General features: G+C 37.9%; 1 protein-coding gene across 2 annotated transcripts in view; it reads right to left on the bottom strand.

The window, feature by feature from the left end:
* Window positions 1–25,945, bottom strand: part of LOC134746298 (uncharacterized) — a 103,107-nt gene that overhangs the window by 47,646 nt on the left and 29,516 nt on the right. The window contains exons 2-4 of one of the 2 annotated variants that reach the window (XM_063680672.1): window positions 15,975–16,724; window positions 14,427–14,532; window positions 12,057–12,144 (exon numbers count right to left, since the gene is read on the bottom strand). In XM_063680672.1, coding sequence (XP_063536742.1) covers window positions 12,057–12,144; window positions 14,427–14,532; window positions 15,975–16,662 — 882 coding nt within the window. In that variant the 5' untranslated portion in view covers window positions 16,663–16,724. The remainder of the gene's footprint in view (window positions 1–12,056; window positions 12,145–14,426; window positions 14,533–15,974; window positions 16,725–25,945) is intronic. The other variant, XM_063680673.1, reaches the window with a different exon arrangement.

The following is a 25,945-nucleotide window of genomic DNA, read 5'->3' as shown; positions in this document are numbered from 1 at the left end:
TATGATGATATATAAACATATTGTAAAACTCCTAACTTGAGATAAAATATAAATAAAGAGAAAATAAAACGAATAAACGTAAAATTATATATTTTACAAATTAAGTATAATATCACCAGAATTTCATGAAATAATGACCGGCAAACGTCGATTTACTTTTTCTAATTTTAGACACTGGCTGTTTTATAACGTTATAGAACATTTTGTGACAACGACAAGATAATATAATATAGGTACAGTCGAAGGCAAAAATATCGATCCAGACAAATGGCTAAAAATATGTGAACACGACTTTTATATTGTCAAGGTGTAATAGCGTATACATATTTTTGAAACTTTGGGAATGTATATATATTTATGCCCTTGACTGTACTATCAATATTTTCTTCTTTAATACTTAAATAGTTATTTAAAATTAGGTTTTGAGCGTATAATTGAGAAATGTTTTACTTATTGAATGAAATCCTATAAAAAACAATTTTTCATTCTGGAATGGAGTCTGATAGCTATTGATCTGTTGTATCTAACAAACTCGTCCCTCGGGTGACGACCGCGTTTGAATAAGTAACAAAACACTGCGGTGCTTGAAACAACAGGCAGAAAACATACGGACCAAAATACTGAAAAGAAACGCTCTATAATACTAATCATAATCATTTACTTCGTAAATACAGACAAAATATTACACGTCAGAAACAGGAAAATACATTTTCTATCATTAACATAAATAATAATAAAGATTTTTTATTAATAAAAAAGCGCATACAAAACGAATACGAAGTAGTTCTTCTATACGACAGAGGTTTTAATTGCACTATCTATAAAGAACTATTTTCCTTCTGTCTAATCCTGGAATGGAGTCCATTAGCTAGTGATCTGCTGAATCTAACAACTCCGTCCCTTTGTGCATAGAGATGCTGTGAAACGGTGACCCAAAACTGCGTAGTTTTTTTTTCATAATGTTGATTAGTCTAACTTACGATTGCGCTTGTGTATAAGCTTGTGTGTGTTGTGTGTGGTTAAGGAGAATATTTTGAAGATAATGCGTTTTGTTTTAGATAAATGATGGTAGTTATAATATAGTTAATGTAAAAAATTATATTCAGCGTAATTTTATCTGAAACTATCTAATAAGCTCTACAGACTTCACCGTGCTTGATACAGTACGCCATTTGATCGATCGAATGAAATTTACACTTAAACGGCTACCGGAGTTCCAAATCATATTGGAAATTAACCAGTTTAAGTAGCCAGCTTGCTTACCCAGCCGAAGGTACCCGTTAGAAGTATAACACTCACTGTAGATGTCGCTAAGGCACCTCCCTATAAGGCGCATATAGTGGTAAATATTCGCTGTCCTCAGGTAGTCTCGGTAGCTCAGTTAGCAGAATGGGCTAGTGATCCAGTGAAGCCAAATTTTCACCATAATATCATTTGATCGATCGATTAAATTTATTGAACCTGTAGTCAGTAATTCAGTCAGTAATTTTCGTATCGCAAATCAAATGCAACTATCTAGGAGGATATAACCAAACGGAGTAGCCATTAACAGGCATTCCCCTCCGAAAATAGTCGGCCAATGGTCATACACAATGTATGGACTGACGTTTATCTGACATCTATTTTGACGTTACGTATACATTTGACGTTCGCCATCCCCCGCAAACATTGGCAGACTTTTTTGTACATCAAATTACAGACGTGGCGGCTTCGTTTGGTCATAGAGTAACTTTAAAAGTGGAAAAATTACTGCCTTGGGTGAGACTTGAACTCACGGCCTCTGGATCGATACTCCAGCCAGAGGCCGTGAGTTCAAGTCTCACCCAAGGCAGTAATTTTTCCACTTTTAAATTTATTCTAAGCTTAATAGCATCGATCGCAGACGTTTCTGCTTGTTAAAAATTAATTTAGAATGGGTAGCACATCGTAACTGGTGAATTTCTAATATGACTTGGAACTCCGGTGGCCGTTTAAGAAGTGTAACACTCTTACGGTAGATGTCGCTAGGGTCCCCTAGACCCATATAGTGGGAAGATTTGCTGACTATGGATGAGGTCTTGGTGGCTCAGTTGGCAGAGCGCTGGAGTATCGATCCAGAGGCCGTGAGTTCAAGTCTCACCCAAGGCAGTAATTTTTCCACTTTTAAATTTATTCTAAGCTTAATAGCATCGATCGCAGACGTTTCTGCTTGTTAAAAATTAACATAGAGTAACTTATACTATAGGTAGAGCGGTACTGTCATAGTAAATTTTGTAACCCCAGTAAATTCACTGCCATCTGTCGACACACTTTAAAACTAAAAATAAATATTTATAAAAATACGATAAAATGTATTTAAATATGGATAAATGATTTTTTTTATTTGCATTAATTATTTTTATGATTTTGACCCATGTTCTTTCACTGATATGCGTTAAAATTGTTAAAAACAAACGAAACCGTCAACGCCATCTATACGACAGTAAGCCAAAGCTAGTAGCGCCCTCTGAAGAAGAATCAAATTTTCTTGATTTATGAGGCACGTTTTTTCCTTAGATTGTATACATCTATTACGGAGTTATATCTATCTTTGGTTTGGTTATATCCTCCTAGGCAACTATCGGTGATGATGATGAACACTTATAGATTATAATTTATACTTTGTGACTACACTTTGGCACAAGACAAAACTTATAGTTTTTTTTTTTTAATTTATTTATCTCAATGTACATCACAACAATTTTCTTACAATTATATTCCTCGCCAAACTGCGATTGCAGTTTGTTGGCGAGATAGCGCTCATTTTTACATTTTAAGCATTTATGCACTTAAAAAACTAAACTTAAACTAAACTTAAACTTAGATACTATCCGAGTGTATTAATATAATATTTTTTAAGTTCAAAACAAATTAAACGAACAATATGAAATGGCTGAAATGCTCGAACATTAGTGTCATTAGTATTATTAGTAGTAAACATCAGTTGGATGCCAACGTGTGACGTCATCACGCTTTGTCGAATTCGCGCCAAAAGTTATGAGCGTTTCAACCGCTTTAAATTTTTCAACATTTGAATGATGCCTGTGGTCCCTGTGGAGCTTGTAGCGACGGGTTCGCTATAAGCTGATGTCAGTATGTGTCCCGTGAATTATTCATCGTCACGCAACTACGCGCGTGATTCGGGCGCGGTGAAATTTTCACCCCGAGCCGAGATTGTGCCATCTAATCGCACATCAACGTGTACAAAAATGCTATCCAATAGCCCACAATATACAGCAATCCGGGTATACAATAAACTGCTAAACAAAATCAAGTCGCATAATAATTATAAATTATTTTATAAGGCAATCAAGGAATTTTTGTTACACAAATGCTATTATTCTTTAAATGATTTCTTAAATGCTAATTTGGAATAAATTGGATTTCATAATAATAATGTAAAAATTTGTAATTGTAAAAAAAATAATATTTGGATAATTTTATGATAAATTATAATTTAATATAATTTAAGCTGGTGAATAATGTATAGCTGTTAAGATATAATTTAGACTAAGTATTATTTATGTAACTATGTTGCTATGCCCTAACGGGTGCATGTTGTAACCTAAGATATAAATAAGACCTACTGTTAACACATGTATGCAATAAATGACATGACTATGACTACAATTCACATGCTTTGTACTATTACATGTTATTACTGCTTGCCAGGGTTGGTATACCCAAACTGGCAAACTAAATTTGATAGTAGAAGGAGCTAAATTTAAAATTTGGAGGGTCGATAATTCGTGCATACATTTTTAAAGTTGCTGCGCTTTTTAATGAAAAACCTGGCTTTTCAGAGTTTATTTTTATAGTTTCTCAAAGGACTGTCTCAGTTCAAACATAGAACGAGATAATTATACTATCTTTGTCTTACACTAGTACTAGCACCCAAAAAAAAAGGATGAGTGTAGTTTTTTGGTTCTTATTTACTGCCAATTTGGTTTGACCAACTATATTTATTTATTTTATTATTTTAAAATTGTTGTACATCATAACATACATACTAAGTCACTGCAAAACTACAAACAAATTAAAAACAAAAATAGGTTAACTATAGTAATAAATAATTTATGATGGGCGTATTTTTTTGCAGCAGCAGGGAAACTTTTGTCAGTCGTCAGGGGGCGCAAATTTGGTGACTGCCCCGGGCGCCATATCCTCTAGCTACGCCCCTGTACAAAAGCCTCAAAGTTAATACTTATTGTCTTCGGTTACCGCGATAGTTACTCATGAAATAAAACTATGAAATCGGATAAATAGATGGATCGGATATGTAAAGGGTGCGAAACGTCGGGATGTATTATAACAGATGTTGAGAAATGGTGCATCTAGATTGCCTAGATTTTATTCTAGCTGTTATTGTATTTTATTTTTTAATTTATGTGTGTGTTTTGTGAATTGTAATTGCATGTCACTAACCTTATTTCATTCTAAGTTTTGTTGTACTTACTAACACTGTATGGATCAAAATGATTCGAATTAAATATTACAGCGATATTAAATATTAATATTAAATATTATATTGATACAGCGGGGAAATGCCGCCAACATCCTAGGTACAATGCCTCAAGGGCCTATTTTAGATTTAAGCTAGTTATTAATTTCGTTTACGTAGTACCACTGTATATATCTTGTATGTAAATAAATTTGTAGTAAGATTAAATAAATAATTGAATTGAATTGTTAACATATAAATTCAATAAACGCGATGTAATCCAATTCCATAGTTTTATTTCATGTGTTCAAAGTTGTTTTTCTTACTCAAAGCATCAGTTTTCGACGCCCAAAACGACTGCGAGAACCTGTCGTCGCGCTAACGCAAAAAAGGGGAACGTCGTAATTGCGCAGACAAATATGGCAGGCGCTTTGTTTTCGTTAACGAACTGCCCTAACAGCGTTGCCTTTGAAACTATGATTGAACGATGATTGGGTTCTTTGTTGGTCAAGGGTGGAACTTGTGGGGTATTGTTACTTAAAATCGCAGAAGTCAGGTAAAAAAACTTATGTAATTTAATAGAATTCAAAGCGATATGATATACTTATATGAACTTATATGAACTTACTGTAATCATTTAAACCTATAAATAATAAATTTTAAATAATAATTATGTCAGGTAATAATTATCTTATACCTAATATTATATTCATACTGATGTGTTTTGCTATGTAACTTAGATGTAAATAGTTGTAAATACGAGTATGAAATATTGTATTTGACATGTAAAACTATGTTTTATAAAGGAATAAATGAAATGAAAATGAAAAAAATGAAATGAAAAAGCAGTGGTGGTTTTTGGCGTTGTCAACATTGTAAAAATAAGTGCATTCCCGTTGCCAGGGAGGTTTTGGGATTATATTGAGCATCTTTTACTATGGGACCAACCACGAAATCGCGAAAAAAATTTACCCTCCCATAGAAAATGGACCAGCCAAAATGTATGAAAAAGCCAAAATTTTTTCGCGATTTCGGGGTTGGTTCACAGTAAAAGTTGCTCAGTATAATCCCAAAACCTCCCTGGCAACGGGAATGCACTTAGTTTTTAGCCACCGTGTAAACTACTTCTTATTACGTTGGTTTTACGAAAAAGGAAAGCTAACAACACGTGCCCAAGTAGACAACAACTATCTACTCTCTTTGCTACGACATGCTACGCCGTAGCGGGCGTAGCGGATCTAGTTGTAGACTGTAGAATAATAGAAATAATTTATTCGTAAAAACAAAAGAGGAAATTATACAAAACAGAAACACTTAGGAAGGAGAAAATGCCACTAAAATGGTTTCATTTCAGAAAAATGCCGGCGACTTCCAGCCCTTCTTAACAAAATCAACAACAAAAATAATCAACAAAAAGAAAATTACATACAACAAATATGAATTTACCATTAACTAGACATTAAATTAATCTACACAGGATAAAACAACACTTATAAAGATATATTTTATTCATAATATTAAATTAAAGATGGATAGATAAAGATAAAAGATATTTATTCGTGACGATCACAACGCAAGTACGAACATGTACAGACAACAACAGCAAGAAAAGAAGAAATCATCAAGTGTGCATCACGAAATGGACCCAACTCAGCATAATGCTAGCTATAAAGCCAGCGCTGGTCTTCCGTAGGGCCCATTCGGTGATGCCACGACAGATAACACTCAAAGATACATATTAAAACATTACAAAAATACACACAAGCGATAATTACAAACATATTAACCAAACCAAAAAATACTCATAATGAGCACAAACAAAAATAAAAACAAGTATACAAGAAATGAACACAGCTTTCATATCAGATCCAACATGCCATACAGTCCGAAAGGTAAAGTGTAACGTTTTACACAAGGTAAGGTGTCGGGCTGTTTTTAGTACACGGTCACAGCGTCCACTTGCAGCGCCAGCGTGATCCTAAGCAAAGTAAACCTCTTGGTCGCCAAGAAATCTTAAAATTGTCGTTGTATAAACACTATAAACATAATAGACCGCGGGCCAGGAACAGATTTCCATGACCATCCTCAACCCACCAACGGAGCGGCAGCTGACGTTCACGAGGATTCATCATACATAGCCGTTAACCGCTATACGAGTTTTCGGCCGGGAGGCGACTGACGAAATTTGCGCCTGACTCGCGGTCTATAAGGTTTATTATGGACTCGCTTATATCAATCATATTGGGATATGCATGACGTTTTTGGAATTGACTAAAACGATGAAAAGGTGAAAAGATGACTCACTCACTCACTTTGTTTTCTATAGAAACATCACGTGATCACCGGTCACCTTTCATTGTAAATAAAGTGTCGGTTGCCACGGCCCGGACCCGGCCCATTCTTCGTGAGTCATCCTTAAATGATAGTTTGATTTCACTTTGTTGCTTGAATTAAAGTAATGAGACATGATAAAAAACAATATATCAGCAAGAAACCTAACCAGAAAACAATAGGCTAGATGACAAATTTTCATTAATGACATCTTTTGATCAGGTTTATCTTTAGGATCAAATCTCTATATGGGACCCATTGCATTAAAGCAATACAAAAGTCAGAAATGATAGTCAAAGTCCGACAGTCGTACTTCACTCGCGAAACGCTCCTAAGAAAACGAACGAAAGTGAACGTGACGTCAAGGTCACTGAGAGCCCATTTTGAATATATGGACAAAACAATAAAATTGCGTTTATGTCGGTGAAATATATTAGATAAAATGTAAGGAATCGGATGGTACCCTTACTTTTTTCCTTTTTGAAAGGTAAAAAATTACTTAAATTTTGAAACTTTCAACTCCTGTATTTTTGTATTATTTCCATATTGTTTTTTTTTTATAAACTGATCGGCGATTGGCCCTAGTCACACCTGATGGAAAGTGAAGACAGGGCCTAAGATGGAGCTCACCGGTTCGATAACAGCCTATTCACTCTTGTTTTAAAGAGACCGAGGTCATATTGATCAGGGAATACAGATGGCGGGAGCGCATTCCATTCCTTAGCCGTCCGTACCAAAAAGGAGGAGGCAAAACGTTTCGTCCGAACGAATGGAATGTGGACCACGAACGGGTGCATTAGCTCCCCGCGCCTGGATGTCCGATGATGGAAAGGGGAAGGTGGGATCAGGTCGTGCAGTTCCTGTGCGCACTCCCCGAAATGTATCCGATAGAACACCGATAGGCAAGCGACTCGACGGCGATGCTCAAGGCTCTGTATCCTTGACTTGACAGATGGGTCATCGCCAAAGAGTCTATGAGCCCGGCGCTCTACTGAGTCCAGGGCCGCCAGCTGATATTTGGCAGAACCGTCCCATAGGTGGGAGCAGTATTCCATGCACGAGCGTACCTGTGCTTGGTATAGGGAGAGAAGCTGATTCGGCGTGATATAATATAATATTTTAATATCTACATTAAGGATGACTCACGTTAGACCGGGCCGTGTCCGGGCCGGAGCTTCCGGCGCTTCGTTTTCTATGGAAAGCATCACGTGATCACCTGTCATGTCATAGAAAAGTAAGCGCCGGAAGCTCCGGCCCGGACACGGCCCGGTCTAACGTGAGTCATCCTTTATTGTGATAAATTGCTCATTTGCTATCTATGTTACTAGATTTTGTTATGAAATTCTAACTTCTATTCAACGCAACAGCGACAACATAAGTTCAAAACAAACTCACAATAAGGCACTTAACACCGCTCTCAAAAGAAAATTACTGAAAAAAACACCCTTACATTAAAGGCTCCCTAAAAGTCTTAGCTTTCCGATTACATCAATTCAAAAAGCAATCTTGTTACGTATAAAATATGGTGCTATTTTCGTTGATGGAAAGTTAGAGAAGGAATGATTCAAGTTCGCGTCGCAGCCACGATTGAGTGTGATTGATTTGACAGCACCATTGATTTGGCTTTTTCGGATGTCATTGTGATTGCTTGCCGAGCACGTGATGATCAGAGGCTAAGGTTCAGCTAAGTACATTTTACTTTGTTTAATTTTTATTTTAGTTTTTATAACAGTTGTATTATTTTTTGTGATTCTTTCTATCTAAATATACATTCGGTGTGTACGCCACACATATGCTCTTGTGGCACGGACGTGGACCGACTGGGACACCATGGATTATCTTGTCAAAAAAGTGCCGGCCGTTTTTCAAGATATGCGTCGCTTAATGACATAATCCGTCGGTCTCTTGCCACCATCAATGTACCCGCTCTTCTTGAGCCGACTGGCATTATCAGATGATGGCAAGAGGCCCGATGGGATGTCCTTGGTTCCTTGGAGCTTGGGACGGATGTTGGTGTGGGATGCTACCTGCGTAGACACACTGGCACCGTCCCACCTCCAACGGACTAATGTAAAAGCGGGCGGAGCGGCGGAAAGCGCCGAAATTTTAAAACGTAATAAATATAAGAGCCTCGGTAGAGAGTATCATTTCGTTCCATTTGGAGTTGAAACTCTAGGTCCATGGGGTCCCAGCGCGCATAAGTTGTTTGCAGAAATCGCGAAGCGTCTGGTTGACGTAACTGGTGACCGAAGAGCTGGCGGCTTTCTCGCACAACGTATCAGCATTGCGATACAGCGGGGAAATGCCGCCAGCATCCTTGGTACAATGCCTCAAGGGCCTATTTTAGTTTTAAGCTAGTTATTAATTTCGTTTACGTAGTACCACTGTATATATCCTGTATGTAAATAAATGTTTTTTTTTTTGATAGAAAGAATCATCTATATACATACATGCTAGTATATAAGCGACTTGGTTTCTGTTGACTGTAATGCTTATATATTTTGTAATAAATAAATAGAAATAGACCTTTACGAAGGTCGAGGAGATCGAAATGTATGAATGTGAATTCCAATTATTTTGTGATGTGTTCCGTCTGAACGTTTACCGACCTTCACCAAGGAGGAGTTTTGGCCGAAGTGTCTCAAGTTCCAAGGGCTTCCTGACACTGCGAGATTGTGAAATGTATCGCAGCCATAATTGTGTGTTTTATTTTAGTAAGTCGATGTATTTTAATTTTATATTAATATTAATAAGTAACTATGCTAGTTTTATGGTATCTATGGGCCAATAATAGTGTTATCATACAGAACGGCCACGCACCGCCCCGCCCCGACTCGAATTACCTCGCCCCGCGACACAAATCTGGCGGAATTCTGGCTTACTCTCAGTAATATTTTTAAGCAATTTACTCACACTATGACGCATGACGCGTGTACAGACGTGCCGTTCACACATAGAACCACAAGTATTTTTTGATGTATAGCGGGTCCGCCCTATGTCTAGGTTACATGCCTCTACTTATATCGCTTTTATTTATTCGAGAAATAGATAAGTGCATGATTGATGAAATAAAACTATGAAAACGGATTATATCGCGTATATTGAATTTATCCGACGTTTCGAACGGGTCACCCGTTGACCACGAACGCTGTAAAGAGTTCGAAACGTCGGGATGTATTATAAATTCAATATACGCGATATAATCCGTTTTCATAGTTTTATTTCATGAGTAACTATCGCGGTAACCGAAGACAATATTATGCATGATTGATATTACGCATATTTTTCTGAGAAATGACGGTGGCCATACTCAGATATAGGTACATTATATATTTTAATTAATTAGTAGGTAATGTAAAACCACTTTTACTACCTAAGCAAGGGATTTAAAAAAAATGTCACGAAAGTAATAAATTATCGATCTCATCACAGATTCCCGCAAGGTTTAAGAGGTTAGCCCAAACTCGCACATCAAAGATAATAGAGCTTGACTTCATTCACCGCACCCCATTCAGCCGCGAGTGAGCGGATTGAAAGAACGAGTGAACGGGTATTATTGAATGAAATACGGTAAATGACTCCGATGGCTATAAAGAGTGGAAATATTTGAAATTTATGTTAAGGAATTAAGGAAAAGAGCATTGGCGTTGATTTTGTTATATTTTTTATTGTACTTATGATTTTGAGCAAAATACAAATATAAAAGGGCTTTTTCACACGATGTATTAATAAATACGAAACCCTAAAAACTGATTGAACCTTAGAGCGTTTTCAGATTGCCCGATCCGATATCGGATGTAGGATCCCACATCTATAATGTCAGGCCGTGGCCCCCGCGGGGTGTACTGGAGCTCGTCTTCCACACATATACGCACACAAACAAAAGTTATCGCTCCGTAAGCTGACGGGCTCTAACATGGCTGAAATTATCGGAAGTGCATCTCCGATATCGGATTCCGGGTGGGATCTATGAGGAAAACGGCTGCTAGAGAGTGCCCTATGGCATCAAGTACGCCTTTTTTGCATAATTTTTTTTTCATCAAGAAATATTTTTGATATTAGATAATACAGAAAAACACATTTTATAAATTTTACTTCGCTCCTCCGAGACCCTATTACTAAGACTCCGTCCGTCTGTCACCAGACTGTTTCTCATGAATTGTGATAGCTAGACGGTTGAAATTTTCACAGATGATGTATTTCATAACAACAAATACTAAAAACATTACACTCTCTTTTTTGGGCAGTCGTGTAAATCCATACTAATATTATAAATGCGAAAGTCTGTCTGTCTGTCTGTCTGTCTGTCTGTGTGTTCCCTCTTCACGCTTAAACCGCTGAATCGATTTAGATGAAATTTGGCATAGAGATAGGTTGAGTCCCTGAGAAGGACATAGGATAGTTTTTATCCCGAAAATCATCCCTTAAGAAAGTAAAAAGCGGGGTGGAATTGAGATAATTAATGAAGTGTCTGCTAATTTGTGTGCATAATATGCTCAAATTGAATAATTGCTATAAGATTTTCTCCAGGCGCTATTCTTACTCTAGCTGGGGTTACTAAGTCCACGCAGACGAAGTCGCGGGCAAAAGCTAGTACAGAATAAAATTAATATTTAGGTGGGGCTCCAATACAACAAATGTAATTTTTTTGCCGTTTTTTGTGCGTAATGGTACGTGCGCGAGTCCGACTCGCACTTTTTTTTTTGATATCACAATGTTAGTTTGAATTGGCCTCCTTGAAGAAGTGTCAATGCCAATGCGATCAATTATTATTACAATACAGACTGATAGCGGCTATCTGCCGCGGACCGGACAACGTGTGAGTAAGATTGACGCGTCCCTAGGGCGCAAGACCTCTGCGCCTCAGATATGCTGTTAAATGGTAGGTTAGCTGCAAAACTGAATGTTGTTACTGTAGTAAACGTACTTTAGATATAACGCGCGGCTGCGCCCGCGCCCGATCAGTCAATAAATAGCTGTCACACAGTCCCTACGTGTGTTTGACTCAGTCCTCCCGGTTTACCGTTATAACAGTGGCGACGAGGATGGGATTTAGTAAAACGCGTGTTTAAATAATGGCCAAGTTAGCAGTTGGTTCATTAACAGCCTTTAACCACGAAGTTCAAGAGTGGTCACTTTATAAAGACAGACTGGAACAATGGCTCCCGGTTTACCGTTATAACAGTTACAAATATTGAATGTTGTCTGGTTAGTGTGCCTTTAATTAAAAAAAATCGTCACCGTTATAAACAGACAATTAACTAACCTGTTGATGGCTGGCGGTGTCTTTGTTGTCACTGCTTTCGGAGTCCGAGGAATCTGAAGGCTTCTTGCAGTAGCGGCGGCACAGGCATCTACAACAACAATATTGTTAACTTGCAAGGCATAAAAGCGTTTTCACATTGTACGATCCGATATTGGATAATTCAACGTATTTCACATTTTGTCCAAATTTAGCATCTCCGACAAACATAGGTAGACCGACCAGGTACAGTAGTACAACTTGTGAGAAACGATCCAACTAAAGCCTGACCAGTAATATATGATCATTGTCAAGAGGGCGCTGTTCATTCTCATGTATAGGGTGACAGTTCAGTATAGTATGTAAAAATTAGTTCCAGTGAAATTCCGCAACATGGCGCGTGATCATATATTCCTGGTCAGGCTTTAAATAGTAAGAGGTAAGTAGTTAAACTCGGAAACTTTACCTCGCTTAGGTACGATATTATGTTACCAGGTTACCACTATATACTTTTTTGAGATAAATTCAATCTTATAACTTGCAGCTTAAAGACTATATTCGTTTGATAGTCGACCATGTAGCAATTCAGTAACTTCAAAACTTACAGCAAAAAGGAAAGTACAACATCATTCTTATTTTCTCTCGTTTAAACGTTCGTCTTTTTTTTCTCTATTTATATTTTCTAGTAGATTTTATATTGTTTTGTTTTCGTAGTGTAACGGAACTGATTCATGTCTTTTTTTAGTCTTTTCATGAAAAACTACATAGCTAGTAAGCAGTAAGGCAATATTGTATTAGGGTTAACCTATAAGGATAGTTGCTAAGTGACAGTAAATAAAATAAAAAAAAATAAAACTGCTTGAAATTCCGTAGTTTAAAAAGCGGTGTAGAAATAAATTGTCTAAAATGTTCTCTAAATATACAAAACAATGTAGTAAAATGCTATCTGCGCTAGTATCACTAGTGGCCGTTCTACCAAATGAAATACAAAGTTTCGTAAACCACAAAGATTTTCTTTGGCAGGATTACTCCTTACGACCCAAGGATAAATTTAAGAAGTGAAGCCACCAAGATTTTTGATGTTTATTAAGAGTAAAAAATTAAGAGTCCATAGACTCTTAATTTTATTCCTCCTCGCGCTTCAGGTCAACTTCCTCTTCACGCTTAAACCGATTAAGGATAAGATAGTTTTTATCCCAGAAATCATCCCTGAAGGGAGTGAAAAGGGGGATGAAAGTTTGTATGGGGAATCAATAACCGCCGAATCGATTAGAATGAAATTTGATATGGTCTACATCTTTGATTTAGTTGAAAATGATTCTATACTTGACGTAGTACGTGTTACAAAGAATAGATTTAGGCAGCTATTTGGCATAAGTAGTAACCAACATTGATCAATTTTAATCTCCGGGTATGATATTCAGTTTTTAGGGTTCCGTACCCAAAGGGTAAAAACGGGACCCTATTACTAAGACTCCGCTGTCCGTCTGTCCGTCTGTCCGTATGTCCGTCTGTCTGTCACCAGGATGTATCTAATGAACCGTGATGGCTAGACAGTTGAAATTTTCACAGATGATGTATTTCTGTTGCCGCTATAACAACAAATACTAAAAAGTACGGAACCCTCGGTGGGCGAGTTCGACTCGCACATGGCCGGTTTTATTTTTCTACTTAAACAGCACAACCAATAATAATTAAAGCCACGATATTTAACCACCATTTACATATGAAAGATATAACGCTCACTTATCGCCGTAAGTGGGACACCTGCCTAAGTAAGCTCATAAATGCACAGCTGTTGTCCGAATATCTTTAGCGTTAATCGTAATATCTTTGTCGTTAAGAGTAACAAGAAAACAATCAATAATCTCCATACTCAAATACACAAAGATTATTTTGAGATTACGTATCCCGGATTTTCGGGGGCAAAAATGCACCAGTGCTAGTGATTAATTAAATAACATTAGACTTATATTGACCGGAATATAGACCGTGATTACCTTTTGTATTGCATTTTTGTTGAATTTCAATCGTGAAGATGGGTTTAAACTGTCAAATGTTTGGAATCCTGTGACTTGTTTGTGCATAAAACCAGTGATAGCCAAATCAAACACGCGTAGTGACACTGTGAGTGTAGTGTGCTTGGACAGACGAACGAATGTGAACGCAACCAGACCAGTGTGAATGCGACCAGTGATAACGTTGAAAGCGAACGCAGCCGACGCGCACGAATGTGGGATGAGGGTAGACCGAGCGCTGTCTACACAACTTTGACACCCATATCCGCTATCATCAATTTACCCGTGAACAAGATGCATGTAACTGCGTCAAAATATCGAGCTCAAAAAGAATAAAAAATCAAAACGTAATCACGGTCTATACATGTTTACTCACCTGATGAAAAGCGTCGCGAAGAGCACCAGCAGCAGCGGCATCAGCGTGGCAAAGCAGGCTAGGAACAGGGTCTGTAGATCCGTGAACCCTGAGAACACGGACAAGACTGCGCCGGGTTAAATGTCCCACGACTCCAGTAATAGAGATAACCCCCCCGAATCAGCTCTAAGCTAACCCAATATTGGCATCGTCTAACAGAGACCCGTCATCCGGTTTGAAGGACCATATTGAGAAGTCGCGGTTAGGTAGAGGTGGGCCATATAATTAAAAGATGTTAACATAGGACAAAATAGCAAATTAAGAATTAAGCTTTATGTAAAAGGTTCATAATAGGTAGGTTTAATGGACGAACGTGAATAACCCAGCCATACAGGCAAAAATGGCTAAGAGAGATGGCAAAGGTGGTCGCCGACGTCCGTCCGTCCGAGGTCATCGCAAATAAAGAAGAAGAAGAACGGTTCATAAATACGTTTCCTGATTTGACTTTGCTTTCGCACACTATGCATTATTTATCTCTGATTGATGAGACGTTTTAATCAGTCAATTCCTGTTGTCATGAATCCAAAGAAAAAATTCTGCCACTGAGCTGGTGTGGTAAAAAGAATTGTTTTGCTTACTACAAACGTACCAGTATACCAGCCCGTGGCTTTCAACAATACGTCTTACATACTCTGTTTTTACCGGTTTATTTCGCTTAAAATTCAATTTATATTCCTAAAATCCCGTTGCCCTAAAAATCTGCATTCAATCCATCGAAAAAGCTTCGCCAATTTAACAAAATGATTTCAATTGTCAACAGATTTAAGCAGCTAAACTCACGTATCATTAATCCATTTAATTTGGGTGAAAATAAATTGTAGACGGAGAGCTAGTTCCGGAAAATGGTATAGACAAACACGCATGAGACAAGTCAGTACATGACACACAAGATGAGTAAATACATAATAGCGTGTATTTTTAACACGTTTATTTAAACGAGCCGTACGTTTTAGTGCTATAAAGTGATTAAAAAACAGCTTTAACTAACAGAGTGAAACGAAATCTTGAAAATTTCATATTTTTTCATATTTTCTTAGTTATACTTCATTTTATAGTAAAAAAGATTGTAATATTTAAAAATTACATAACGGTAGTGTTACGCCATAATTTTATTGACATTGAAGTAAATTTCACTTGCCCTCTCATTTTATAAACAAAATTAAATTGAAATTGTCAAACCGGATACTGGGTTATCATTTATACCATTTTTCGGGGCTAGCTCTCAGTCTATTTGCTTTGTATAAAATGGGTCGTCTAGACTAGATTACATTCCAGAAATAAATTACTATCGGATTTGAAAGTAATTTTGTAATTAGTTTAGAATCTGAGAATTAGAATGTGTTCTAATTCGTTTAGAATATCCAATGGTTTGAAAACAAATCATAATAGCTTTTTATTTTATTGAGAGTTTATTATGCTTAATTGCGGCGATTTAATATTGATATGCCTCAAGCTATGCTATAGAAATAATAACCGGTATTTATACCATTTTATAAATGGATTGCTTACTTGTATCGGGCGCCAAATCATTGTCGACCTCATGTCCCGTTATATTCACAAAGTATGCACTCTTGTTGTCTCCCTTCGGCCTCAACACCTCCACCAGTTCCACGTAGTCAAACTTTCTACTTCTATTCCTACCTTCTAAACTGTTATCACTTAAACCATCCTTAACGCTCCGGTTATAAACATCAGTTTCGTTTAACTTTGTTGAAATTAGAAACTCAAATCTTGGCATGTCTTCAACTAGCTCTGACGCTGGTCTGAAAAGTATATCTGTCAGCGTTTCATCTCTATCAGTCTCGGAGTCTATTATATCTTCCATCAACGAACTTGATATGTTTAGCTGTTTTTCAAACCCTGGAGCATCATCTTTCTTTATCTCTAACACGCTATCCTTTTCTTTCATATTCTTTTTAGATAACGCTTCGTCTCTATCTTGCTCAGCGTTAACAATTTCTTCCATATCAGTATTTGAATTTCTATTTGTTTCTTCAACTGTTTGATCTGCATGACCATCATTATCGGTAGCTACTATTAGTGTATCTGAATTAGGTTCTACAGGTAGAATAAGAGTATCATTATTATTTATGTAGACATCTGTAGTGTTGTCAGAATATGGTCTAGCGTGTACTATGTCTGCTGTTAGTAGTGCGTTTAGAAGGAAGAACATTAGTTTTAGTTTGACGTTCGTCATTTTGCTTCTCACTTCATCGTTGGTTGTTTAACGCCGCTCCGCTTTCATAATTGCGTTGAAGTCTGGAACAAGAGGAACTATTAACTATGCGGCAACGAGGTTAAGGAGAGGACGTCCCCACACTTTAGCAGTTTATCGAAAGTTTAGAGCAAGGATAAAAGGCTCTAAGTTGGGTAAAGGTGAGTTGAATAACAATGAACATTAAGCGAATTTTGAGTAATATTAAAGTTTGACTGATTTATAACTAATTTGAGAGACAAAAAATAACGTAAAATTAAAGACAAGTCTGGCAAATGTCAAACATTATATAGCTATATTTAAATCAACCTAATAATTTACATGAAATAGTTTTATGATGTACTGTCTCAAAATGATTGCCTCCAACAAACATGTAGAAAAAAATTACCCATCTTCCAACTTTGTTTCGAGTTTCTACAGTATGATAATGTTCAAAATTGGGTGTACAAGTTTTTAAAGGATCGGTATCGTGCATTATACATCTACAACGGTAACTATTTACTCATTCTGGCCGTATGCTTGTTTGCCACTTAAGTAGTATGAAGTTCCAACTATTTTAAATGAGTGAGGAATATTTGTCGAATTTGCATGAGTCTCTTTTCCTTTGTTTGGCTCTGTAGCCCAACGCAGCGTACTACCTAGGCGAACAACACGCGAACGCGAAGCGAAGCTATGCAACGCTAGGTGAATCAATCCTTTGATACCTATAGAAGTGTCCTACGTGGGCGATCTCGTTGCGAACGCCGTGGGCCCGCCGCGCCGCGCCGCGCCGCGCCGCGCCACTTCGCTTTGCGTTCGCGAGTTGTTCGCCTACTTAGTACGCTGCGTAAAAGTAGATTGGTAACTACCTATATTATTTATGTAAACAGGGATTAAAATATGTAACTATTATACCTTTTGAGAAAACCTTGAACGGCGAAAACGGCCTTGCTAGGAAAATGAACGCTGTCCCTAATACTAATAGTATTAACATCATAATAAACTGCTATTTCAATTTTTCTATTAAAGGACATTTCCTTTCAGCTTCTTATTTAATATCTTTTCAGCAAAATGTTCGTTCAGTTTTATAACAAATGATATAGCTTGTACAGAAAATATATAAATCAGAACTTTATCTTCAATTTTTTAATTTAATAATTTATTTCAATAGGTAGGCATATCCACCACTACCCAGAAGAGTTGTATTAGGTATTGTAAACCACCAGAAAGTAAGTACGAGTAGTTATATACATGGTGGTTGATTATGATACGACATTGACAAGACCTACAATAACTATTTATCACATTCACTGCCGGCGAGAGCTACGCGCTACGGGCGTAGCCGATAACACGGGAAAACCGTATGTAGCGAAAAGCGCCTACGAACAAAGAACCCGCCTAGCGGGTCGCTGGCAGTGAATGTGTTATTTATCTACAGATGACAGCTTTTTATTATTTTGATGCGTCTTCTTAATAACAGGACTCCTCTAGGTATATAAGAGAATGTATTCGCGTAGCCATCAGCTGTCTTTTATCAACCAAATCACACAAAAGTATTTGGATACTTTTGCACTTTTACTCGGACGTACTCTCTGGCAAGCTACGCTACATTAAAATTTAATGGCTCCTCTACGCGATGGCCCAGCGCTGGACCAGCGAGATGGCCATGCGATGGTTGAGAACACGCACTATGGAATAAACCACGTGTAGATGCATACGCACCATCGCTGGCCCACTACCTTTGATGTGCGGACGAAAACCCGAAACAGTGACCATCCCATCGCCATCACGCCGTGCCATACGCCATACGCCATCCGACGCCAATACCCTCTCTACTGGCCCATCTTAGTGGACCAGCATGATGGCCCATCGTGTAGAAGAGCCATAAAAGATAATCGCCTGAGCAAACGACATTTTCTGTGGTCCAAGACACAATTGTGCCAATATTACGTAACGACTTGAAGGGGACGCGATTGCGCAAATTGAATTTGAGTTTTTATTGTCAGCTCTTTCCACGCTAGCTTTACTTGTCTATGGCGCGCTTATTTCGTTTTACAGTGGTAAATCTAGGCTTTTCAGGTTACTTGTACAGATCTTTATATTGGGTTAATTTTAAGGTTTTTTTTTACTTGCAGTGTATGTGTTGGCACAGAATAAATAATAGTACTAGGTACAGAAGATTCACTCTCTATCAAAACGCGTCTATTACGACAGATATGACCGCTAGGTGGCGCAAGCGCGAACAGGCGTCCGTTCCGTAGCGGTGCGCGGCAATTACGGCTAGACCCCAGAATTGGGGGCGGCCGCATGTACTTGTAGCGGCGCGACGAAATCGCGGAGTGAGTCACACCTGGTGTTGGGGTCAAATCTTGCAAGATAAATCAGAACCACTTTCCGTTATTCGATTGAGCTGAAACGTCACAGACATATTCGTAGGTACATATTGAATTGACTTGAATTCGTCGTTGTAATATTTCAAATGGCACAAACACTCAACCAGATTGGGAATTGGATACTTTGATACCATCATAAAATACAGTGATTTCTGAAGTAAGTAGTCTTCTATAATTTATAACGGTGATATATCGATGACAGTGCGACAGGTCTCTGGAACAACTTGCGATCCACGAATGCCTCTTAAACTTAAGGGGAAAATTTACAGGACGATCGTGAGACCTGTTGTAATGTATGGATCAGAATGCTGGGCGACGAAAGTGACGGATGAAAGAAGAGTGCACGCAGCGGAAATGAGAATGTTGAGATGGATGTGTGGAGTGACGAGAAAGGATCGGATTAAGAATGAGTATATTAGGGGAAGTTTGAAAGTAGCACCAGTAACGGAGAAGATAAGAAGTAGTAGGTTAGCGTGGTATGGGCATGTGATGAGGAGGGATGAATGCCATATAGGCAAACGAATGTTAGGGATGAATGTTGATGGACGGAGAGCGTATGGTAGACCCAAAAAGCGATGGATGGATTGTATGAAAGAGGATATGAGAAAGAATGGAGTGAGTGCTGAGGTGACGAAAGATAGAGGAGAATGGAAGAGAAAAACATGTTGTGCCGACCCCACATAACGTGGGATAAGGGCAGGAAGAAGAAGATATCGATGACAGTGCAACTGTACAAGTGTACAAATAACATGATTGCGGTTATATTAAACTTAACAGGAAAAAATATTATTTTCAAATTAATTTTGCAGTTTTCTTGAAATTAAATATCAATTTTAACTTTCTGAGGGACTTTGAACATTATTATCTCGTTTTACCTAAACTTTTTCATCGCACCAACTTCCCTAGAAACTTCCAACACTATTTGCCGTTAAACTTAACTTTAGTTAGTTTACAACAGAACCTCTCAAGCCGGAAGCGGTTAACTTGTTGTAATTCTGACTTGTACAACGGGATACTTCAGTTACCTATATGCTAATTACAGCGTCTTACGTAAGCGAACAACTCGCGAACGCAAAGCGAAGCGGCGCGGCGCGGGGGGCCCACGGCGTTCGCGTTCGCAACGAGATCGCCCACGTACGACACTTCTATAGGTATCAAAGGATTGTTTCACCACGCACCGCATCGTTTCGCTTCGCGTTCGCCCGTACGTACGTGTAATTCGCCTACGTAGTACGCTGTGTTAGACTGCAAACCTGATAAAGTTCAAAACTCATATACGTATTTACTGTGTGAACCATTTTGAAAAGTGCTCCACTGCAGTAATTCCGGTTTGCGATCTGAATAACTTCATTATACGCTAATTAGACACGTTCAAACAGACGGGAAAAACTGAATTAGACGCTTTCAGCTGCGATGAAATTTGCTACTAACTTTATAAAGAAATTAAGCTAAGAATTCACGTGCATCATTAACATTTTAAGCCAATGCCAATGGAGGATGGGCAGATTTGAATGGTTACTGGCCATTACTGGCCATGAAGCAATAAGAATAAGCAACATATCATCGGAAAGGTTTTTTTATATACTCAATTTTTAGGGTTTCGTACCCAAAGGGTAAAAACGGGACCCTATTACTAAAACTCCGCTGTCCGTCTGTCCGTCTGTCTGTCAGCAGGCTGTATCTCATGAACCGTGACAGCCAGACAGTTAAAATTTTCACAGATGATGTATTTCTGTTGCCGCTATAACAACAAATACTAAAAAGTGCGGATCCCTCGGTGGGCGAGTCCGACTCGCACTTGGCCGGTTTTATTTTTTGTATGGCGATAGTTGTTAAACCCCTATTTAAAAAAATTATGACACAAAACATAAGAAAACGAATAAAAAAACTAAAATACCGTGACACAATATCATCGAACATAACAAAACCTTCATGATCTGCGACACAAGAACTTAGTACTGAAAAAACATAGACAGTCACGTTAAACACACTACTTTTTTCATACAAGATTTGGGACTACCTGCCATAGTAAAAGTTAGGTTAGGTTTGGTTAACTTAAAACATATAACCTATCCGGTGACATACCGCTTGCCCTTATTGGTCAAATGGGCCAATTAGCCCACCCTCCTTTAAATTTGAAATTAATTATAACGGAAAACTTTTACGGAGTTATCCATGTGACTAATTTTCATTGCAATTCATTGACTTTGCTATTGTAAACGAATGTTCTTTTGCGTTTTCTGTCCGATATTTTGTATATCAGAGTTGTTAAGAACTCTTTTCTCCTGACTTGTTTATAACACTAGTAATGTTCTTTTCCCCTCAATAGCTCGGAAAGCCGTCTTTTATCCTTTAAAACAAGCGGGGAAAAACGCATTTTATCCACTAGTGGGGAAAGTAATTTGACCTTGGATGGAGCGTGTTTAAGTAGCTTGACAGATAACAAAACGTAACACGCTCATAATAGTTCGTTCCATATTAATTATCATAAATAAATGGTTTGAGAATTTAATAAAAAATACCAGATTTAGCTTTATTTAATGATTTTAAGTCATAAACTCCTAGTGAGTATTATATTCTTTGGTCATAAACCTTAAAATTCAATAATAAACGTTTGTTTTTTAATAATTATGTTAAGTATAATTCTGAACGCACAAGTTAAGTCGATGCAATTTCAAAACGCATCATTGACATTTCATACGTCAGAAATGTCAACATTGTCAAAAAAAATTTTACTTAAAATCTTCTCACGTAAAAGTACAGAATTTCCAGAGTTTTTTGTTATATTATCGTAAAAAAATGAGTGATTCCAGTTGTAGAAGATGATCTAACGCCTGTGGATGTTGCACTTTCCTCGCTATAGTGAGGGGAAAAGATTTGTGTTACACACGGGTGCAAATGTATTTTACTTCTCGTGTGTTAAAACACTGGCTACGCTCAGGATTCTATTTTAGAACCACTCGCTTCGCTCGTGATCGTCAACTATAGAATCCTTTCGCTTGCTCGTGTTTGAATTCCACACTCGCGGGTAAAATACAACTTTGCACCCTTGTATAACAAATAACTATTCTTTAAAAGTAATCTAGAAGTCATCGCACCCCTATAGCTTCGCTCTCTATCATCAAAATTGCAGTCCAATTGAACGTCAGTAAATGGGTCTAATTTAGGCTCTAAAATTTACACAAGCACTATATACGGCAAGTCAAATAAAAGTGTTAATTATGTCTAAATGCCCAAAGTTTAAATGCAAGATATACAAGTTTGTCCTTGACCTGTGTGCTCCGAGTAAGCCAGTTACATCAATAGTGCGAAGTGAAGAGCTCTCTAGGACCGTCCGCGGCCACTTCATGGCACCGGTTCTAGGGTTTCATTATGTTGCATAAAGTGACCCATTTTTATCATTCCGGTTTAATATGGAAGGTCAAATGAGTTTTAAATGCAAGATATGCAAGTTTGTCCTTCTTGACCAGGTGCTTCGCGTTCGCGTGTTGTTTGCCTACGTAGTACGCTGCGAAGTAGACACCGTACGACTATTACCCTGCCTACCACTCATAAGAAATATTTTAAATATACTCAAACACACCCACTTCGTCAGTAGAAAAAGGCGCAAAATTCAAATTTTCTATGGGAAGTCAACCCTTAATGCCTACATTTTATTTATTTATTATTTGCCGCCTTTTTCTACTGACAAAATGGGTGTGCCAGAGTATATCAACAAATTTCGTAGTCCGATACGATTCACCCTGTGATCTTATTCGCCTGTATACCCTGTACTCCGATAAACAAAAACATGCCAACGATCTTAGTGCAGCTCCCTCATCAACGTGTGCAAGCGGGATGCTCTTATATTGATATCTTGTTCGTACACGTATATCGTATATCGTAGTGTCAATAGGATAAATTGATATTCACAAGTTATCGGTGACCACGTTCGAGCACGTGCGAGTAATGCCATATGCACCACGAATTGCAAACGTTATGCATTTCAATTTCAATGCACCACATTTGGTATCCGGAACGAGATATAGAGAAAATATATTATATTATCAACATAACATAATACTATAAACTAACAAAAATAAATTAGACTATAAACAAAACTAAACTAAAACTAATACCAAAAAAGTAAAAGCCGCCTGCTTTCGCGTGGTCGATTTGTTTTTTTACATGTATTTACGACAAAATGCTCTTATTAAATTCAAGTTTCTGGCCTCGACAGCCCATGAAACCCATCGAGTCATAGTGACAAAATACTCTTATTAAATTAGTTTCTGACCTCAACAGCCCATGAAACCCATCGAGTCATAGTGACAAAAACCGGTTTGCATTCCCTAGTTTTAATGTATTTAGTTTATACCTAATTTTAATAAAACATTAAGTTTTGTTATTCATATCTCATTCCGTAAATAAATGGAATTTACTTTAAAATAATGAGTATAAGATTATTTTTTCTAAAAACTCTCTTAAACGTTTTCTTAACCCTATTAGAGCTCTTGTCGTTCAGCTACCAACTAGCTTTGATAAAAAGCTTAGCTCATCGCTCAAGTGCTCCAGTGGAGCGGTTAACGAACGTGCTTATCGCCTCCCGAGATAGCCAAGATGGAAATGCGATACCTACCGTAATGGCTCCTCTACACGATGGGCCATCATACTGGCTCACTAGATGGGCCAGCGTGTAGAAAAGGTAGTGGTATAGAATAGAATATAATAGAAATAATTTATTCGTTAGCACACACAAATAGAAAATTATACAAAACAGAGAAACATAAAAAAGAAAAAGTGCCACGAAATGGTCTCACCTCAGCATGTTGCTGGCGACTTCCAGCGCTGATCTTCCGGTGAGACCATCCGGTGAAACAATCACGACAGGTAACAAGTGGTGTCAAATGGCTTATGGCGCGGCGGGATGGCGATGGGATGGCCACAGTGTCGGTTCGTTCGCACATCAAAGGTAGTGGGCCAACGATGGTGCGTACACTGCGTACCCATCTACACGTGGCCCAATCCATAGTACGTGCTCTCAACCATCGCATGGCCATCTCGCTGGTCCAGCGCTGGGCCATCGTGTAGAAGGAGCCATAAAATGTGCCTACTTTGCTCCCCATTGGGTATTAGTGCTTCAACAGTTTTTATACCTATATTAAATCTTGTAATATGTGGCTTTCTATCAGGTCCTTAAGCTTCATATGTATGGATGATGGAAAGCCGGTCTGTTTGAAGTCTGTCAAATAGTATAACAGTAAGGTGCTTTGGGGTAACTTCGAAGGCAGTTTAACTTTGAAAATCGCTAATATCTAGGTACTAAACTTGAAGCACTTGATAGGCGTTGCAGTAGCATATAATATGTATGCTAGTTTTAACTAGTTTTAAGGTATTTGTTGCCTGAAATAAAGATTTTCATTCATTTATTCATTCATAAGTGTTGCCGAAGTATGAAGTGTTTACTTTAGTAGATATTACCCATTTTCAAAATTACCCCGTTGTCGAAGTTATCCCAATGCACCTTAAGGGGCCCACTGACTATCAGTCCGCCGGACGATATCGGCCTGTCAGTTGTTCGGAACTGTCAAATTTTTGTTCTAACTGACAGGCCGATATCGTCCGGCGGACGGATAGTCAGTGGGCTCCTTTATATAAGCTGACAGTGGCAAAGCATTTCCAATCTAGCTGTAATGGAAGGTGAAATGCGACTATTCGCATACGACGCCGTTTGCACATCGCGTCGGTGAGATAAACGTGAGAGCTTAAACTTAAACGATCCATGCTCTTCTTAATAAAATAAGCCAGGCACTAAGATAAGGGACAAGTTATGGGTTTTGTAGTAAAATCTAAACCTAGGAAAAAATATGATTAAACAGTGTATCGGGCCAATTCGAACAATGGTCAAGATATCAACGAGACATTTAAGAAAGTCATGTCAAATTTGACATTTCCGCGATTCCGAATGTCCTCTTAAACCATCTTTTTAAGATTTCCTTATTTGGATATCTAATGGATAACCCAGAACGTCACAATAATTATAGCGTGAAATGACAATTGGTTTCCGAATCGAACTGCAAAAGATAACTAGTTGAGAACTAAACTATAACGTATCTATTAGATCTCGTATTGTTCTCGTATCTAGTAATTATCACGTTGTTCGAATTGACCGGTATGTTTTAATAACGTTAACAATGCAGTTGCTAAAAGTAACATTTAGCACAAGCTTAAAGTGATTTATATAAAAAGAATTACTGAAATCGGACCACGGGTCTCGAGAGTAATCGGTGAACGTACAAAAGTGACAGAACAGAAGTTTTCAACTTTCGCCTTCTTTCCCTTGATGTGTACGTACCATTGCCAAGTTCTCTATATAAAATGAATTTTGAAAAAAAGTATCAATGCAAAACTTAAAAGCTTGTCGACATGGACATGAGGACGTCATCAAAATATGAACTTTTGCTAAGCTTCAGTTTTATGCTAAAATTAAATTTCTATCCAATGGATTCTGTATCAAGAAGCGCTCGTATAAACGATGTCAGTCGGGTACAATTTTGTCCTTTCAAATTGCATCAAGCTATTTGCCTTGTCATTTTAATTTTGAACCTTAAATTACAGAGTCACGGTCGATAATACGTCAGCCAGTCAAAGGAGTTGAGCTCTTTTGTTTGATCGTGCGATTTGTCAACGTCATTGGCTCATTTTTCTACTCTTTATTTATGGAGTGACACCCGTTTTCGAACGTCGATGTTTTCAAATTGCAGCACAACCAAGGTTTTAATATTATGAATTCATAAAAGTATAAGTAGAACGTTTAACGAAAGCTGGTGCGAATTTGGTTTGAATTTGGTGCGTGGAGAGAATGAGTGAAAGCAGACTTAAAAAGAGAGTGTATAAGGGAGAAGTAGAAGGGG

Source organism: Cydia strobilella, chromosome 12 (assembly GCF_947568885.1).
Source record: "Cydia strobilella chromosome 12, ilCydStro3.1, whole genome shotgun sequence".
Classification (NCBI taxonomy): Eukaryota; Metazoa; Arthropoda; class Insecta; order Lepidoptera; family Tortricidae; genus Cydia; species Cydia strobilella.
The sequence above is the reverse complement of the archived record's forward strand: the minus strand, read 5'-3'. Positions and strand labels throughout refer to the sequence as shown.